This window comes from Vigna umbellata, chromosome 1 (assembly GCF_029865625.1).
Source record: "Vigna umbellata cultivar VRB3 chromosome 1, Vumbellata_1.0, whole genome shotgun sequence".
In the NCBI taxonomy this organism is placed as follows: Eukaryota; Viridiplantae; Streptophyta; class Magnoliopsida; order Fabales; family Fabaceae; genus Vigna; species Vigna umbellata.
In genome coordinates this window covers 12,527,564-12,548,181 of record NC_142165.1, presented here as the reverse complement: position 1 = coordinate 12,548,181, position 20,618 = coordinate 12,527,564, and the positions used below count along the sequence as shown (strand labels likewise).

The following is a 20,618-nucleotide window of genomic DNA, read 5'->3' as shown; positions in this document are numbered from 1 at the left end:
GATAAAGATATATCTAGCGGGAAAATCAGGCCCTAATGGGCCTACTCCTATTCGGCCCATTCGACTTTGATTGCTATAATAGTCATTAACGACCAGCAAACCAATTGAAAAAAAGTAATTGAAAGATATTCAATTAATTTAATTTGAATTCATGTTCTTTTTCAATTATAATTGTTTTACCTTTTTGGATTTTATTTAAAAATTTCATCATATAAAATAATAATAAAAAACAGTTTTACTGCTTCCATACAAATATTTTAACAAATTAAAAATTAAGAAAACATAAATTCTATAAATTTATAAAAAAATATCTACACAATTATATATATATATATATATATATATATATATACACACACACACACACATAAGAGATTTTATTTTTAGTGTCATATTTTCTTTCCAATTTTACCTTTAAATAATTTTTATAAAATCTAACCGTTTTTTTCTTGGCTGTTTTTAAATTTTATTATTTTTTCAAATTAAAAATTACCTATAAAATTATAAAAAATATTTATTTAATAAATTTTATAATATAACACTATCAATAATAATTTTATTATTTTATTATTATTATAAAATAAATATCTTAAATTATGTTAAGTTTAAATAGTTACTTATTTATTTATTTATAAAAAAATCAATGTTTAAACCAATGAAGTTCATTATATCTTAACAACACGACATAATCACATATTTTTTGTAAAATTATATTTGCATGTGTTAAATATGTTTTTAATCTATTACTTTTCACTAAAAATTAATTTTTCCATTTAATTTTAGACAATTTAATCTCTACCTTTTTAAAAGTAAACGTGAATTTAATCATTTTAAAATGTCAAATCAATTTAATAAAATTTAGATAAAAAATTAAATTCACATTTTTTTTAATTTGAATACTAAATTGAATCAAAACTTCAAAAAAAATTAATTTTTATCAAAAATTAAATAATAAAAATATATTTAATTTTTTTTATAATAAAAAAAACATAATCGTAAAATAAACTTTTTACTTGGTTATCAGACAGTAAACAATTTTCTACTTAGGTAAAAATTACCATACATTCAAATTATCCGATGAAGGGATGATAGAATCGTAATTAGTTGTTTGAGAGAAACTTTCTAAAAATATATAATACATTTTAGAATGAGGTATGTGGAATGAATTTTCCAAATAAGATGTGTCACGGGATATTTATTTCTTTTTTTTTGCAATGCATTGCCTTTCTTTTCCTTTCTCAGTTAGTAAAAAAATCTAGTAATAAATATTTTAGCTAAAGTTAACCGATTATTTTTCAAAAGAAACAAATTTGATTTTTTTAGGAATCATCTAACATGATTTTTAGTCTTTGTAAGATTACTAGTATAATTTAATTACTCTTAACAGGGAGTGATATGCTAAGGACAAATAGACTTTTATTCAATTTTAATTATTTAATGGGTAGAAAAACGTGTAAAATTTGATTTTAATTCCTCTACAAAAATTGGACCATTTTTGTTTTTATAATTTTCGGTCACAAAACCCACTTAAAACTCGACTAATTGTGTTTAGATATTTTTGGAGCCAATTGTCTCCTTCAGTATTACAAAACTTAGCGCATTTTCTGTTTTAAGTTGCTAGATGTAATATATATATATATATATATATATATATATATATATATATATATATATATATATATATATATATATATATATATATATATATATATACTCAAATTAGCTGCTCACACAATAAAGGAGGTAATGGAGGCACAATTAGTTCCTCGGAAGTTTTGTTATAGATAGTGATTGCAATGCATAAATTATTTAAACGCGATAAATTCATTTCTATCTTTTTGAAAATTCCAAATATTGTGAACAACACAAACTTTATTGTGTTACGTATTGAGCATAAATCCTTAATTTCCTAATTCTGCCATGTTTAGATCTTTATTTGCTTTTCCTATGTTTGAATTTGCATTTGTTTTTCTCATGTTACAGTGAAAAGGAAGAAGAAACAAATATTAGAAAGTAACATAGAAGAGATGAAACTTAGAAAATAGAGAAAAGAGAAGAACTAATACTTACGCGGTGAAAAGAGTGTATAATTTGCAAAGAAATTATTGAAGAAAATAAAAAAAAAACTGAATGAATATGCCGTGTACGTATAGGTATATATACGTGTACGTATAGGTATATATAGGTGTATGTCGTGTACGTCATGTACGTATATGTTCATATGTATGTATACGTGTCTATATATATATTCCGTTGATTCAATAAAAGAGTTGAAAAGGAAAAAAAGTTTGGGATGAAGAATAATGTCCCATCTCTAGCTCAGTTTCTTTCAGTGGAAAGAATAGTTATTAATGAAAATAGAAGTAATCAAAGCCTCATTTTGAGTTTGCATTGGCCGAAATATTGCATAAGAAATTCACTGTTCATCAATGACACCATTGTTCCCTCACTCCATAAGTACAGATAAAAAAACACAAAAATAAAGCACGCTAACAACAAAGGGTTTTTGGTTCACTCAGGGTTATTTTCATGCATGCTAATATATTGCATAGCTATGTTCCATCTTTTTAAAAGAAATTAAAAGTAATATTAAAATGACAGGCACCTTTCTTTAGTTGTTTTGAGGTTGTTGGTAGAAAATCTATGTTAGTCTTTCACTTCTTGCATATTCTTTTTCTTTCTTAAAACAAACTAATTTTTGTTTGAAAAGATCTCTCTTTCGAGTTCCTTTAAAAAATATTGTGTTTTTATTAGAAAAAAAATTATTATATTTTTTAGTTTTATTTTTATTACATGATATATTATAAGAATAAATAATATATATTTTTAAATAATTTTAACATTAAACTTCAATGTTTAGATTGGTATCTTATATTTTTAAAATTAAAATATAACATTTTACATTACTTTGAATTTTAATGAAAACTATGAATATTACAAAAACATATAATTGTAAAAATATGATAAAAAAATATTGTGCTACGTATTTTGTGTATAAATCTTAAATTTCCTAATTCTGACTATATTCGAATCTGCATTTGTTTCTTTCATATTCTGATTTGCATAGGTTTCTGCCATGTTATTGAGATTACGTGAGAAGAGAGAAGAAATGAAATTTAGAAAGTAATATATAAGAGACAATAAATGAAACTTAGAAAGTAACATAGAGGAGAGAAAAACTAAAACTTACTCCACAAAATGAAAAGAGTGTATAGTTTACATTTGAAGAAATGATTGAAAAGAAAAAAGGAAAATTATATATGAATGTGCAGTGTACGTAAAGGTGTGTATATGTGTACATACATGACATATCATATATGTTCATACGTACGTACATATATGTTTATATACGTACGTACATGTATGTATACATATATACATACATATACATCTATACACATATAAAAATGTACATACATATACATACATTCACTTACATATGTGTAATAGATTTTGTAGACTTTAATTTTGATACAAAGGATAAAGACAAGGTATGTATATGTATGTATGTACGTACATGTATATATACAAGGATGTATGTATATGTACGTACGAATATGTATATATACTCAAATTAGCTACTCACAATGAGTGAGGTGATGTTCGAGAGTTTTGTTTTAGGTAGTGATTTGAATGCACAAATTACCTAAATGCGGTAAATCAATTTCTATTTTTTTGAAAATTCCAAGTATTGTGGCCAAGACAAACATTATTGCGCTACATACTATATGCATAAATCTTGAATTTCCTAATTTTGTCATATTCAGATATACATTTGCTTCTTCCATGTTCAAATCTGCATTTGTTTCTGTCATGTTACTGAATTTACAGTCAATGAGAAGAGAGAAGAAATGAGACTTAAAAAGTAATTAAGAAGATAGAAGAAATGAAACTTAGAGAAAAGAAGAACTGAAACTTACTCAACGCAATGAAAAGAGTGTATAGTTTGAGTTTGAAGAAATGATTGAAAAGAACAAAAGGAAACTATATATGAATGTGCAGTGTACGTATATGTATGTATATGTGTACATACACGACGTATCATATATGTACGTATATGTTCATACATATGTATACGTACATATATGTTTATATATATATATGTATACATATGTACATATATATATATATATATACATATATGTACGTATTTTAATGTCTAAGAGACACGTGAAACAATTCATATGAACATTGCCCAACTTTATATGGAAGGAGACACAATACATTTTTTTTTCATTCTCTGTTGAATGATGAGGAGTTAACATGGGAAGATTTGCAAAAAGAGATGTTGGAGAGATATGGAGGAACGGGGAAGGAAAGGAAGTGTTTATGATTAGTTAGCTTCTCTGAAGCAAACAGGAAGTATGAAGGATTATATTATAAGTTTTGAATATTTAACTGCCAGGTACCACGAGTGAATGACAAACCGTTTTTCTCGTACTTTAATCCTGGCTTGAAGGAAGAAATTCGTGCAAGGATGCGAAACTTGCATGGTGCAAATCCTTTCTCTTGGGAAATAATGATGAATGTGGCCTGTGCCATTGATGTGGAGATGTCAAGGAAAAACAGAGTGTGACAGGGAAGGAGTGAGCCACGTGGGGATGGTAGAACCCAATTGAGAAATTGACACATCTTTAGTGTGATGGGTAAAACAGACCTAAGGCAGAATGAGGGTAATTGGGGAGGAATGAAGGAATATATATATACAATTACGCAAACTTAAATCAAAATGAAGGAATATATATATATATATATATATATATATATATACACACACACACACAATTACGCAAACTTATTTTAAATGAAAAATAACGATAACATCTACGACTTTATGTATTATAGAATACATTAACTAAACTGTTTAGGAAGTATAAAGAGGAAACTATACTTAGACCAAACACTTACTTAGTAGCACACCAAGAGAAAACCGATCGGTCATTAACTGAAATTTTCCACAGAAGAAGAATCCAGTCCAGATCGAATACCCAAGGATAACCGAACGGTCAATAAATGACTCTCGGTTGACAACACAGAATTACGCAATATATTGCAGACTTTAAAAATCAAAATCATATCTCAAACCATTTCCTCATCATTTAAAACTCATACATTCATACCGCCAAACATGCATTAATAACCATGCTTCATATTCATCCAACGATCAACAACCATTCAATCATCCAAACAAAGAATTATAATCAAATTATATAAGCTTCCCTTACCTCTAAGCGTAGCCGGACGTTCACGGTTTGCAGAGAATCGTTCACCACCAAAATTCTTAGAAGTGTGTTCAGAATGAGATGATAACTCATGCACCAGAAACTTGGTTTGCATGTACCAGAAAACACAATGTTGTGAGAGTGATGAACTTACCAACTCAAACCAGCAACTTGATCGATGTAAAAGAAAGCTCTTGACACCAGGAAGACTTAAAAGTGATCTGATTGTTGATCAGGAGAAGGAAAAGGTGAGAATTCTTAGAGAGAAGTAGGGGATTTGTAGAGAGAAGGAGGAGAGAAGGAGGAGAGAATGAAAACTCAGAAGGTTGAAGACGAAGGGTGCATGCAGAAAAGTGGCACGAAATTTGAAAGTTTAAGTTTTACTCCTACCGTCAAAATCGATCGTCCAATCTGCATCACACACATGTCTTCCACTTTCTGAATTTCAGTCCCCCTTGTACTTACACATGTAATCCACTAAGTTGGGGTTTTAAAGGGTCTGACATCTTCTCTTTTTAATCATTAATTCCAAAATCATCTACATTTATATATAAGTTTTCATATAACAACACGAGTTATACAATCATCGCACAAACACAAACAAATAAGATGGACTATCATACACAAAAACATTCAAAATTAAGATATATATATTTAAATTTTATAGCAATCAATTATGATACACTATATAAATGCCCATGTTTTTTAAATAGAAAATTAAGAAACTAGTTTAAGGTTTAATTCTTCAATAGTTACTAATGGTTGAATTAGTTGTAATAAATAAAAATTAAATAATTTAATATTATAATACAAAAAAATGATAATTTGATGCTATTTTTAACATTCAAAATAAATATACAAATCTAAATAGCATGTATTATAATAATCATGGAATAAATTTATTTACAAAATACAAAAACTGAAAAACTAATATAATATATAATCATAGGAAAATAAGAAAGAAATTGATATATATGACTAAATATATATTTTACCATTAAATATAATTCATTTAAATTTATAAATTTGTTAAATATATATATTTTTTAGAATAAATTAAATTTGTTTTTTTAAATCACGTTTTGAAAAGTTTAATCCATCAGTTTGACCGTTTTTGACTGGGTTTGTTTCCAAACTTGTTCTTTGACTGGTCAAATCAACTAGTTTGATCCAATTTTCAAAACTATAATAAATACGATTATTATTCAAAATTTAAAGTTTTATTCAATTTTTAAATTTTAAAGTTGAAAATTCACAGTAATAAAAAATTATAATAATTACAACACAATTTGTCTATTGAATTATTAACTTATTCTTTTAAACCTAAGTATTTATAATTAGTTTAAATTTGAAAATTATAAATATGTTTAATATTTTGTTTTTTTTAATAACATATGTTATCTACTATTTACTATTATTTCCTTTTTTTATTTTTGAAAAAAAAAATAATGATATTTGCTTTCTCGCATTTCTCTAGTATGTTATTAATTATATTATATTAGTCTGATATTATATTTATAAGGTATTGAGTAAAAAACTTGTCTGTCACACAATTACATGAATAATGGGAGAAGTAAAAAGACGAATAACAGACTTCAATTTTTTTTTTCATGTTATGGGAAAGCAATTTGTTATTTGTTTTTATTATTTCTGAATTTATGATATTTTCTTATTTATATACTATCCTTATATATATATATATATATATATATATATATATATATATATATATATATATATATATAAGTATTAAAATTATGACAATAAGACAAAGACATACGTAAACATTTATTAACTAAACACTTTAACTATTCAAATTGTTTAAGAAAAAAATTGAATTACATTACACGTTTAATGTTAAGATGTTAATGTTCAAATGTTTCAATTAAATAACAAAATAGATTTTACTTTGATTTAACTTTAGTTATATAAATTTTAATAACCAGAAAATAATATTGTAATGATTAAAAAATTATAAATTGATTCATTAAAATCACGTATATAAGTTGTTCATTGAAAATAATTATATATTATTATAGATAAAAATATTTGGTTTTAAATACCAATATAAGACAAAATTAACTAATATAAAATCAAATTATGTTTAATTAATATCAGATAAATTTTAAAGATACGAAAAGTAATCCTTTATTATACAAAAATATTTAGATTTAAATACCCGCCATTTTAAGGGATCGCGACATCTATCTTCTAACAAAAGTCAATTACAATGACCAATTCTACTTAAACATATATAAAATATTACTTGCATTTTTATTCTTTATTTGTTACTTCGACTAAATAAATCACAATTATTTACATTACATTTTTAAAAGTATTTTATTTTTCACATATAACTTTGCAAATCAATTATCTATCTTTTAATTGAATAAAAAGTATTAAAATTAATCCAACAAAATACAAATTCTTATTGGCTTACAAATAATGTTAAGAAACTTGTGTCATTGATGTAAGAAAGAGAAAACAGAAATGAGAAGAAGCAGCCATAGATACGTGAATCTTCTTAACCTTTCCATACAATCTACGTGCATTGAACAGCAATATCAAATGATTGAGGCTTCACCAAACCAAAAAACGAGGGTGACATGAATTGCTGTTCTAACCTTCACACACAAAAACAAGTTCCACAAGCTTTTCAAACGTTTTGTACCAAATGCATGTCATTACATTTTCAATAGTAACTTTGCTGTTTTACCTACTATGCATGTTTTCTAGTAATCACACAAACACATATGCATGCTTCTCATTTCTCTACTACAACCATGATCACAGCATTGCTGTCATAAATATGACTTCATTTAATTTGAAGTTCAAATGAACGGTAGTTGGAAAATTAAAATCAAATCCTGTAACTGTTCGTAGCATTGGGAATGCAATGCATAGGTAGTACATAGCATAACATAACAAAGTCAAACGTTAATAAAACATCTCAGAAATGAAAAGGTGGTGATAATATATAAATAGAACTAGGAGTCAACGACAGGTTTTAATGAGAGAAGCAATTGCAATTTGACTACCGATGATTCTGTAATTGGTTTTGGAAAGTCAAATGATTCGAAGATGTGGGTGATCTAACTTGCTATTGGATTGTGGGAAGAGAAAAAGAAATGGAAATTTTGGAAGGAAATTTGTTTGACCAAAGGGATAATTCACACACATTCCAACGGCATTTAAAATTAGTGGCACACCGTGTGCTTGTGGAAAGATTTCAAAGAGATACCAAAAGCTCTCCATGGCGGTCACCAACATTTTAACCTACCTACTGTATTTATGTCAGGAGTAGCCAAGCTAAATATTATCTGGCACCATGTACAGAGCACTTGCAAGATGATATAAGCCAATACTATAAACGGCAACAAAAAGAAAAATAAAAAGGGAAGGTGAAGTTAATGCCAGCAGCGTGGTTAACCAAATGCTACAGTCAAAATTTCATCATGCACCCTTTTAATGACTCTATAAATATTCCCTGCTTATCCGCTCTTCATCACCGATAAACACTCTGACTCTTCTTCTTCTTCCTCTTTCATTTATTGTTCTTGCCTCCTTTTCTCCTTCTGAAACACATCTTCATCAACCAGTGTGAAAAAAGAGCATGGAGTTTCCAATGATGCTGCTGAGGCTTGCAGAGTGGGTGCTGTACCAGCTGCTTGCCAACTCTTACTATAGAGCAGCAAGAAAAATGAAAAGTTATGGGTTTCATTTCGGGTATTTGTCATCCAAACCACCCCCTCAACCTTCCTCTTTCCCTAGTGTTGTCAAATATGATTTTGAGAGTAGAGAGTCACAGACACTTGTGGCTTGTGACATTCATAGAGTCCTTTTGAGGTCCCATTCTTTCTTTCCTTATTTCATGCTTGTTGCCTTTGAAGGTGGCAGCATTTTCAGAGCATTCCTCTTGCTTTTGTCTTGTCCTGTGCTGTGGATTTTGAACCGTGAGCTAAGGCTTAAGGTCATGACATTCATCACCTTTTGTGGGCTAAGAACAAATGTTATGGATAGTATATCAAGGGCGGTTTTACCCAAGTTTTATTTGGAGAATCTCAACCTTCGTGCTTACGAGGTTCTGGCCTCAGCAGGGTCTAAAGTTGTCTTCACGAGTGTGCCTAGAGTTATGGTGGAAGGGTTTCTTAAGGAGTATTTGAGCGTTGATGCTGTTGTAGGCACAGAGTTGCACACCGTTGGTTGCTACTTCAGTGGTTTGCTTTCTGGTTCTGGTTTACTTGTGAAGCACAGAGCACTGAAGGATTATTTTGGAGACACAAAACCTGATATTGGGGTTGGAAGTTCTGCTGTTCACGATCATCTTTTCCTCTCCCTTTGCAAGGTAAGTCTGAGGTTTACTCCTCTGTTTAATGACCCCAGTTACTGTTTAACTCTTGCGTGTTCAGCGCTCTTAAGGGCCTTACAAATCATAACAAAGAAGAAGACCATTTAAATTAAAAAGCAAATTTTGTCAAGTTTCATTGGCACAAAATATTGTAAATCTATTGCACTGATGTCAAGGTTTTGAATTGCAGTCACCATCACTATTTGTCACTGTAGATACAGCTAGGATTGTGATGATTGCGTTACATCAAAGGCAAAAAATTCCTTAGCATTGTGACCAAAGTCACTATCACAAACTGTTTTCATAATCTTGATACAGATTATAATTCAGTGGACACGTTTTTATCAGGTCTGTCTCAATGCATTCATAGTGTCTAATTTCAGCTACATGGACAATGCAGGAAGCATATGTGGTGAACAATGAAGAGAGCAAGAACAACTTTAGCTCAGTGATGCCAAGGGAAAAATATCCAAAGCCCTTAATATTTCATGATGGAAGACTAGCATTCCTGCCTACACCCTCAGCAGCTCTGTGTATGTTCATGTGGCTTCCATTTGGAATTCTTTTGGCCATTTATAGGATCCTTCTAGGCATTGTACTTCCTTATGGATGGGCATTATCATTAGGGGTTTGGAGTGGCTTAAATCTCCAAATCAAAGGGATTCTCCCTGAAAAGTCAGAGCAAAAGCAAGGGGTCCTCTATGTTTGCACTCACAGGACTCTTCTTGATCCTGTTTTCCTAAGCACATGTTTGGCAAAGCCTTTGACTGCAGTGACATACAGCTTGAGTAAGGTGTCTGAGTTGATAGCCCCTATAAGGACAGTGAGACTAACAAGGGACAGAAAAAAAGATGGTGAAACAATGGAAAGGCTTCTGAGAGAAGGGGATTTGGTGGTGTGTCCTGAAGGAACAACTTGTAGGGAACCATATTTACTGAGGTTCAGCTCACTTTTTGCAGAATTGGCTGATGAGATTGTGCCTGTTGCTATCAATACTCATGTGAGCATGTTCTATGGGACCACTGCAAGCGGGTTGAAATGCTTGGACCCTATTTTCTTTCTCATGAATCCAAGGCCTAGCTGTTACATTCAGGTTCTTGGAAAACTTCCCAGAGAACTTACATGTGCAGGAGGAAGATCAAGCTGTGAAGTCGCAAACTTTATACAGAAACAGTTAGCCGATGCTTTGGGATTTGAGTGCACCACACTCACGAGGAGGGATAAGTACATGATGCTGGCAGGGAATGAAGGGATTGTCCAACAAGACAAGAGGACAACAAAATGCTAATCACGATGTGGGACTTGGGTTACCACTAATCTTTTCTGATTTCATCTTGTACACTTTTTCTTTGTTGCCTAATTTATGTTTTTCTTTTGGTTAGATATTATAATTATGATTGTGAAATATGATACTGCATGATTTAAAAGTAAACTTAGATTGCAAATACAACATAAACACAAACATTATTGTGACCAAAATAATACATATTAATTAATGTGTTAAACATTTAAAACTTGTTTAGATTAATTCTCAATCAGTATTCAATATTCAACATTTATTTAAATAGACTTATTACTTTAAGGATGTGATTGCTTTGGAGAGAAAATGACATTTAGACTGTCAAATTTTTATTTAAAATAAAACTCATCTTCTAACAAAATATTATTACTGGGTAAATGAATCAAAATATTAAACAATCAAAACTATCATTAAAAAAAGTTTGAAGATACTAAAAAGTAAATATTTTACACATGAATACATATTTTTTAATCTTGAAGTGGTTATTGTATGTCTGAGTGCATAATAAAGTTGTACAAATAATCATTTGTTTAATATACATATAATATGTGGGGTTACAATTTCCTATGTAAACTTCTTTTCCTTGTTATCATTATCATTGGAAAACTCAGGCAAATATATGTATATGATGCTGACAGGTAGGTAGCCACATTAATTTTAATTATTCAAGAATTACACAAAGGATTTATGTAAATTACTTGGACAGGATTCAATATCATACACTAATAAGGTAATCCTTCATTACCATATTATAAATATTGCAAAATATTTTTCTAGATTCGAAATGGTAAAAAACAATTATTTAACATTTCTTTGTAAACAAACCGACAAGTTTGATTTGATACGGAATGCGGTCAAACATAATATATGAATAAGTGTTTATAAAATACAATAATTAATAATTTAGTTTTGGTAAGCTATTTTTGAGTTTTCCGAAAACTACCAACCTACCTAACAAAACTAACTTTTGCTGTAGACTTTAAATATGAATACAACGTTGTTGTTTCCATGCTATGGGTCACACGAATTAATGTTGTACTCGTGGTCAAGAGTTAATACTGTACTTTAACTAAAGTATCTTAAAAATGCATACAAAAATTATGATAGGGTTGTAAACTTTGATAGTGACGATTTTTTTAATAAAATTAAAATATAATTACGTATTTCTTTTCCATGAAACTATTATAAGGAAATTTCTTACCAGTGTTTGATATCTTTTTTTGGAAAACACCATGGATAAACATAAACGAGGGAAATCTACCTACCCATCTAAATTTTAAGAGTTTTAGAGCAGTGATTTTTTTTACAACAATTTTTAAGTTACTGCTATATTATTAATTTATTATATAATAATAACTTTCTTGCATATTTTAAAAAAAACTAAGGTGTTTTTAAACGCATGTATTTGTCATATAATAGTATTAACCATACTGCAACTACTACACGCATTAAATTCAACTCATACAGTTAATTTTTGTAACTCTCTGTATTTGGAAAATTCAGATAATTTTTTTCTTTGCGATAAATAATATAAATAACTTTTTAATTAAATTGAGATCATTTGTTGAAGATCAAATTTGTAATTTGATATTACTGGTGTCTCAATCAAAGCATGTATTTGTTTTGATCAGAAAACTACTTTTCAAATTGAATAACTTTTCAAAGAATTGTATGGACGTAATTAGATGAAGGAGTTTTATGTGACTTAGTCTCCAATGAGAAAAAATGATAATATAGAGAAAATCATAGGATTTCAGATTTACTATCACATAACTAAATTGAGTTTCTACGTAACTTTGTTGTAGCGACATGATTTGTGATGTCAATAACTTATGACATTAAAAGTAACTAATGGATTGAAAATTAAGCACTTAATTTTTTTATAGATATTATTTAATAAACAAATTAAAATTATCCATTAGAACATTTGAAATATTGTTTAGAATACTAGCTTATTTTATTTTATATAACTCTTTTGTTTATCAATTGTAACGATGATGTCATAAGGGGTGATGATCTTGCATAGAGACCTTTTCAAAATAAATAAGTTAAAAAGATAAAATATAATTACATATTCATGTTTTATTTATTTCATTTCTTGAAGTTATATATATATATATATATATATATATATATATATATATATATATATATATATATATATATAATTGTCATCAAACCGAATGGTCATTTTATATAACAATTACACCGTCAACTTACGTTAAAGAATGATTATTATTAGGTGGATCGTAATTAAATTATTGCTAATCCGAAATATATTATAAGATATATAAATATAAGTTTGAGGTAATAAGGTAGATAATAACATTTAATATATTAACTGCTAGAACTATTAAATTTTTATTGACTTTGATATTGGAGTGACTTTTTCAAGTAACTTTCAAATTTTAGCGAATGAACAACTACGACGAATGACTAGTTAAAAACAAGCTTTCAAACCGTCTAAATATTCACAATATAGTGACACATTAATCTCAATTAACGAATCTATATATATATTTGGTCTTTTTTCTTGTGAAGTTTAAACTTTTAGAAAAAATTGTAAATGTATTTGTGTACGATAAAGTTGAGATGTTTGTTAATTAATGTAATTATTAAAAAAATATATTGATTATACAAGATAACTAAAAGCAGGACATGTATTTTATTATAACATTTTTTATTCTTATTTTGAGAGAGGTGTTTATGAATGTAAAATTTAATTTCTAAATATAAAAGAAAAGCACAATAATAATTATTTCGCGGCAAAAAAGGGAGGGCGAATTGATAATTCTAAAGTCTACTCCATTTCTAATCAATATTTAAACCTAGCTTGGACGTGAAATTATAATACACCATGAATTTAATTTTTTTTATAATAACTATTTTCAAATATACTACACCGATAAGAAGTATATTTAACTTAATATATTTATATATACTCTAAACATAATCTTATTTTAATTTTTTCCCCTCTGCAAATGACATAGATGGTCATTGACATGTGTTTCTAGAAGGTGGTTGTTCAGGTCACTACTCGTGAAGGTAAAGAGGGTTGTTGGTTGTTTTGTGTAGTGACTGAAAAAGTTAACCACTGCAGTGGTTAGAATATGGCATTGCACTGTTTATCCTCTTCCTTCTCTGCATGCAGTTCAATTTGTGGGAATTCACCAAACTCATCCACAAGCATCAATTTTAATTATTGTTATGGCTACAAAGTTGTATGCCACAAACACTATGAGTAGGGGACCTATGCCTTCTGGGATATCAGTACATGGCATGTGAACAAATTCCTATGGTCAGAACCAAAGTTCACACCCTCCACTATGCACACTGTTTAATCAATCTGTGTAAAACAATCCATTAAGGAAAAAAACAAAGCTATTTTAGTTGTCCAAATTGTTCTGTCATGCTGATATTTTATATATACGTAATCATTACTCTTTGCTTTTCAAGTTTCTAATTTATCTGTAAAGAAAACATACCAGAAAAATGTTTGTCTTTGACTGTGTCACTGTGTAGATAAGACTTTTGAGTTTTTGACAGCAAAATCTGATCCTGATCTATAAGATTAAACAGATAAGCCAACTTCAAAGATATGTTTTTTTTTTTCTTCTTAATTCTAACAGTTCAACAGAGAAATGTGAACAACACAGAAAGTTAAATAAAAAAGTATGTACAGCAAGAAATGTATATCTCTACAAATGTCCATCATCTTAAGTTGCCTTTTCTCTGTACCATGTTTTTCTACCATTTATGCGCTGTTGATGGCCATGCAGCTACTATTTGCTTTTTGTGTCTCCCAAAAAGCCTGTAAAAGGGCAAAATTTGTTTGCTCAGAGCAGCAGTACATCCAACTCCCAACCATTTTAGAGATAATTTCTTTCCAAAGATGAAACTATCCACAGAATGACACAAATATCTGCAAAGCTATTTAATGTGTCAGATGATGCAGCAGAGGTAGAGGGGTTTGTGGGCACTGGCACTGAACCAAACACGTTTGCTCCGTTTGAGTTTGTTGTGTTCAACACTGATGTACTAGTGCTGCAGTTTCAAACACCAAGTTAGTAACTGTATGATAATATTTTCTCTTCCAACTGTGCTAGCAACATAATGAATAACAAATGAAACTATATCTGCATACTAAAAAGAATAAATAAATGAAAGTATATATAATTATATGTGAGCAAGGAAGGGCCACCTAGTGAATGGATATTGACATGCCCCAGTACCTGCAAAACAAGTAAATGCATTCATCAAATGTTCTCAACAACCAAATAATACTGAGGTTTATAGCGTGTTGTGCGCTGGAAATAAAACAAAAAATGTCCATCATCTTTAAATGTACATGATTTGTGCAGTACTAGATGAAGGTGTTGCAAGGTGGATACGTGAGAGGTGGGAGTGATTATAATAAATCTATAATTGGTTAAATATGATTAAAAATAATCATTTTTCCTAGCCAATTAGTTCATGTACTTTGTCCAAAACATGATGTTACTTCATTTTGAATTCACAGTTGAATATGCACATTTAATGAAAAAATTGTGATAAACAGCAATACTTAGCTTATGTTTTTTTTATAACAGTTGTTTATGCACATTTAATGAAACAATAAATCTTTGTGACAATACATAAAGGAGGCTTTGAAGAAGCTGCTTCGAAAAAAGTTGAAAAAAAGCTTGACTTTTGCATCACTCAAATGGTTTTAGCTCATGCATCCCCAACCTGAAGTCACAGTCTACAATCTATTGAAAGAACCAATAAAATAAGTTTCTTCTTTTTCTAGTCTGTTCAAAATGAAACCGAAAATCATGAACAGGGATGTGCCTGATTACCAACCTAAGTGACCGACCCTACAATCCTACATGTCTGTGAATCAATTTGGCAAACACTTCATCTACAAACTTTCTGGTCTCCTTTCCTTCTATAATAATACTATCATTTACCTGTAAAGTTCACCTTTTTATGTTGGAAACAAAATATATTCAAGGGTAATTTTTATTTCAACTTTTAATTTACCCAACAGCTTGGCCATACCTCAGGACTTGTTTTAAAATTAAAATGCATGTAACATGATTGAAAAGATTCACAAGGAGAGTCATAGCAGCAAAAAGGCTTACTTGGGTTAGTGCTAATGATGACAGCAGTTCCACCAAAATTGCAGCTATTTGGAACAGGATTCTTTTGATAGTACTTATTGAAGGCATAAGAAGCATGGTCTCTGATGGAATTTGGGTTGTAGCAGCTTCCACCAGGTTGAATTGCAGAGCAATCAGCACCACCATAGCCACAGGCATAGTCCAATGCAACTTGCAAGGTAGTTTGTGAGGCAGTTGGGCTAGCAATGCACCAGCTTGCACCTGAAGACAACGGGGAATTCACGGTGGTTGGCGTGGTAAAAGGGAATGTGGAGGGTGGAGAGACAGTGTCTGGATTTGAATTGGGATTGAGGAATGGAGATGTTGAAACGGTAGGGTTGGTGGGAATTAAGTTGGGAATGGTAGGAATGGGAGTGGTAATATCCCTCTGAACTGTAGAAATTGAGACAGTGAATTCTTGTTTCCCTTGGTCATGTCCTAGTACATTCACATGTCCAGGTACTTCCTTCACTGTCCTACTTGAACCTGTGTTTGAAATGACAATCGAGTTACTTTTGTTCTGTACTACTTTGTCTAAAGCATGTGAACACAGAAATCAAACATACATTTGAAATCAGTTTAAGCCTTTTCTGTTTGAGGAGCAAAAAAGTATAGCTGGATTCAAATTTTGCCTATAAGGCCAATGCATTTATTTACCCAGTATGGAAAACAAACCTGTCTGTCATGCTATTCATCAGAAAAGTTGTGGAATTTTTTATTCAAACAAGCCAGTGGTTATATTTAGGCCCTTAAATCTCTCTGTTAATTCAAAAGGCAACAACTTGGAATAGGGCATCTATGTGGGCAGTTAAGGACAGGTAGGGTATCCTATGTACAGAGAGGCACACAGAAGTCAATGCAGTTGGGCCCTTTGTATCTTTCCAAGAAACGGTGGAACGGGAGAAAGGTTGGATGCAACTGTCCTGTGTGAAATCCCAGAAAAAAATGAGCAAGAAAAGGACTCGTTTAAATTTTTCTATGGTGTGCGTGGCTCTATAATTGCTGGAACAGGCATTTAATGGAATAATACAAGAGACAATATTTTGATCCAGGGAAATTATTATCCACAGAAAAGTTGGAAACTGAATTAGTGAACTAGATTCCAACAGAAAGAAGCCAGGATGGAGTAATCAAGGAGAAAAAGTGATCTGCACCGAATCAGTCAACATGTATATCCATACTGATACTGGTTGAACTGAAAAACAAGAAGAGAATAAAGCAATAGAAATACCAAACTTGAGAGAAAGAAAAGTGCTTTGTGGTTTCAGAATTCAAAACATGTTCAAGGGGTCCAAAAGAATATTAAAGAGAAAAGCACAGCATAGTGCAAAAGATAAAGAATAAGAAATTGAAAACAGAACGAAAATGAGAGCCAAAGACAGTGAGAAGCAAGAAACAATATCTTAAAACGGAAGCAACCGAGCTACATTTTCGAATAGAACCATCAAAGCTTAACCAAAAACAGAATGAGAGAGAAGACAGAAGAACTATAGAACAAACCAGATAAAGGGGATTGATTACCTGAACAGAGTAATTGACACAGCAGGAGAGATATTGCACAGTAAAACACAGTTCTTTGCATATTTGATTTTACTGTTCAGCTTCTTCTCTAGCACCTGCTCGCCAATGTAGCTCCCCAGTTATAGCAGTTGTTCCTTTGAACGAATGAAAGAGAAAGGAAGATATGATGAAAGATGGTAAATGGTCTGTAGAAGTAAAAAGGGAAAATGTTTGTTGTGTGGGCTAATGATGCAAGTAAAAGTATATATAATAGTGGAAGAGTATGTGTGGTTGTTAGAGACAAAGGAGTGGATTTAAGAAAGAAAAGAGGGTGTGTTTGGTGAGGGAGAGAGTTAAGAGAAGGAGAAAAAAGGTGGAGAAGAAGAAGAAGGTTGAAAACGAAGTAAAGGAAGAATTGTTTGGAATAGACTATGTTTGTGGGTTTGTAAGTGATGATTGTAATGATGGGGCTTATGTGGCTTTCTCTTTTTCTATTCTACTCTTTTTTACTGTTGTGTATCACTTATTCTAATCCTTCTTCTTCTTATACTAATCTTTTTCTCCTTTATTCTCATCAGAATATAAAATCTGACAATATTGGTAGTGGTTTATTTTGTAATTTGCATTTTGCTTTTCTCTCTTGTCTTGACACTGTGTTCCTGCATGAAGGGAAAATTAAGAAAAGGATTGGTTTGAGTTGTGATGTTTTTGTTTGCAACGAAGGTTGTTGTTTGAGTGTGAGTTCTACGTGGAGGAGGGAAAGTGTATAACTTATTATTACTGCCATTTGATTGTACTATCAGCTTTTTTTTCATCATTTTGTGCTTTAACTGATTCCATATTTGTTGTAAAGAACGGTGGGCATGATGTTGCAGCCCAACCCATGTCCCATGTTAGTCCATCACCATAAAAGTCTAAAACTTTCTTCAAGTGAAAACTATTTCTGTCTCAGTCACTGAATTCCCACTACAAATTAGTTGTGTGACACAAACTTAGCCAACGTTATTTGCAATATTTGTTAATTTTACCACAATGAAATAGATATATTTTTTTAGGCTTAAATGTTTACTTCGTCTCCATTTTAAGAGGTGAATTTTTGTTTAGTACCTAATTTTAAAAATGAAGACATTGGATCCCTATGTTATGAAAAATATATGAATAAGGTCCACAAAGAAAGAACAAGTTCAATAAATCATCAAAGAAAAAAATGAACAAAAGATAGAAAAAGCTAGACAGCAGAAAAGATAAGAGAAAAAGTACGGCCACATCAGCATGGACTTAACATTGTTGCTGTCAACTTAACAGACAGGACCTTATTCATACACTTTTCATAAAATCGGGACCTAATGTTTTTATTTTTAAAACCGAATATTAAACAAAAATTTACGTGTTAACATGAGAATGAAATAAGCACTTAACCCTATTTTTTTAAATCAGATTACAGGACGGAGAAGTTATAGACGTTGATGTGGGTGGAAATCAAAGTGATTTGACAAAATGGCCTAAAAAGTTAGCATGGAGGATGCCCTATGCCGCCAGACTTTGTTCACACAACATCGCAACCATAGTTTGTTAAGCTACTTTAACACAAATTATGGCATTAAATTGGGTTGCAATGTTAAAGTTAGTTGAAGGGACATGATCAACTAAAAGACAAATAAACTTATCATGTCAATATTATTCTAACTTCATTTATGGATAATACTCTATCTTTTTAATTGGGTATAAAAATTTGGGGGAGAATATATATATATTTACTATCATCTCGTACTAATCTTTTCGTCTTCATTTAAATTATTAAAATATCTATAATTTATAAAATAATATAGTAAAAACATACGTGTATATATATTTTAACATCTTTTCATTTATTAAGTAATATAAAAAAATATTCTTTATTTTTTTATTGTTTATTTTATTTGAAAACTACTTTTAGTTTGTTAAAATAATTTTTATTATCTGAATAGGTAGTCAAAAAATGTTTTCTTATATTTCTAACATATTTTTCATTTTGTCATATTTTTAATTATATATTTGTTTATTTTATCTAATTATGTATATTGTTTATAAGACACATATTTAATTTTTTTTTAATATTTTTATTTTTTGTTTATTCTTTATATAATTATTTTATTTTCTAATTCATTATTATGAATGTAATTATATCACTATACTTGTATAAAAAAATTATTTATTATAATATAATAATTTAATGTCATTTTATGAGTCTTGTTTATTATCTTTCAACATATATTAAAGCTCAAAAATAAAGAATTCGTGTTAAATTTTAATTATTATTAGTTTATTTTTTGTTTTTTTGTGTGCGGTGTATTTTAATTTTCATTAGTATGTATGTAAAAATGATTTCATTAAAATTTAAAAAATGAGAGAAAAAGGACATTTAAGATATTTTTAAATTTAAGTATTTGTTTTTTTTAACTTTTTAAGTATATTTTTAAATTTGATCAACAACTTTGTTTCATTAATGTTTGAAAATTTAATAAATATTTTGGTTCTTCAAAATTTTATTGATATTTTAATTTGAAATATATATAATTATAATTTTTTTTCAAATATTTAATATTGAAGAAAATAAAAATACGTCCTTTAGATATCAAAATATATATATATATATATATATATATATATATATATATATAACACATCGGAATTGAGTTCAAGTTGGATATGAAAATGATTTTTTTTAAATGAGTATAAGATACAAAAACCCGTCCTATTCCATCCATTATCATCCTATCATATTTTTTATTTAGTTGTACAAAGTTCAAATTAGCAACTCTAATGGATGTGTTCTTATTGAATAAGGGTTAAATATGTTTTTAGTCCCTAAACTATTGACCGTTATTGACCGTTTCTGGTTTTCGTCCCTCTTCCAAAGTAAGGTACAATTTAGTCCTCAATCTTTAAAAAACGTTCGTTTTAGTCGAAAAAACGAACGTTTTGAGGACTAAAACGAGGACTAAAAACAAAATTTTGAGGACTAAAACGAAAGTTTTTCTAAAGAATGAGGACCAAATTGTACCTTAGGGACGAAAACCAGAAACGGCCAATAGTTTAGGAACTAAAAACATATTTAACCCATTGAA

At 29.6% G+C, this 20,618-nt stretch overlaps 2 protein-coding genes across 2 annotated transcripts; one reads left to right on the top strand and one right to left on the bottom strand.

Annotated features, from left to right (window-relative positions):
- Positions 1 to 8,747: 8,747 nt before the first annotated feature.
- Positions 8,748 to 11,067, top strand: LOC124832911 (glycerol-3-phosphate acyltransferase 1). The gene is made up of 2 exons (XM_047307246.2): positions 8,748 to 9,567; positions 9,971 to 11,067. Exons 1-2 carry the CDS (start codon positions 8,836 to 8,838, stop codon positions 10,856 to 10,858), a joined length of 1,620 nt encoding a protein of 539 aa, XP_047163202.2. The 5' UTR covers positions 8,748 to 8,835; the 3' UTR covers positions 10,859 to 11,067.
- A 3,296-nt stretch (positions 11,068 to 14,363) lies between these two features.
- On the bottom strand, positions 14,364 to 17,987 carry LOC124832891 (uncharacterized). The gene is made up of 4 exons (XM_047307217.2): positions 17,533 to 17,987; positions 15,994 to 16,497; positions 15,072 to 15,102; positions 14,364 to 14,914 (listed from the first exon to the last, which is right to left on the bottom strand). Exons 1-4 carry the CDS (start codon positions 17,591 to 17,593, stop codon positions 14,740 to 14,742), a joined length of 771 nt encoding a protein of 256 aa, XP_047163173.1. The 5' UTR covers positions 17,594 to 17,987; the 3' UTR covers positions 14,364 to 14,739.
- Positions 17,988 to 20,618: the final 2,631 nt, after the last annotated feature.

Bases quoted from the DNA above. Each gene is read 5' to 3' on its own strand.
- LOC124832911 (XM_047307246.2), top strand. From the start codon at position 8,836: ATGGAGTTTCCAATGATGCTGCTGAGGCTTGCAGAGTGGGTGCTGTAC. The intron at 9,568-9,970 runs GTAAGTCTGAGG...TGGACAATGCAG, and splicing joins TTTTCCTCTCCCTTTGCAAG to GAAGCATATGTGGTGAACAA.
- LOC124832891 (XM_047307217.2), bottom strand. From the start codon at position 17,593: ATGCAAAGAACTGTGTTTTACTGTGCAATATCTCTCCTGCTGTGTCAA. The intron at 16,498-17,532 runs GTAATCAATCCC...TTTCAAACACAG, and splicing joins GTGTCAATTACTCTGTTCAG to GTTCAAGTAGGACAGTGAAG. The intron at 14,915-15,071 runs GTGGCCCTTCCT...TTGAAACTGCAG, and splicing joins TGTCAATATCCATTCACTAG to CACTAGTACATCAGTGTTGA.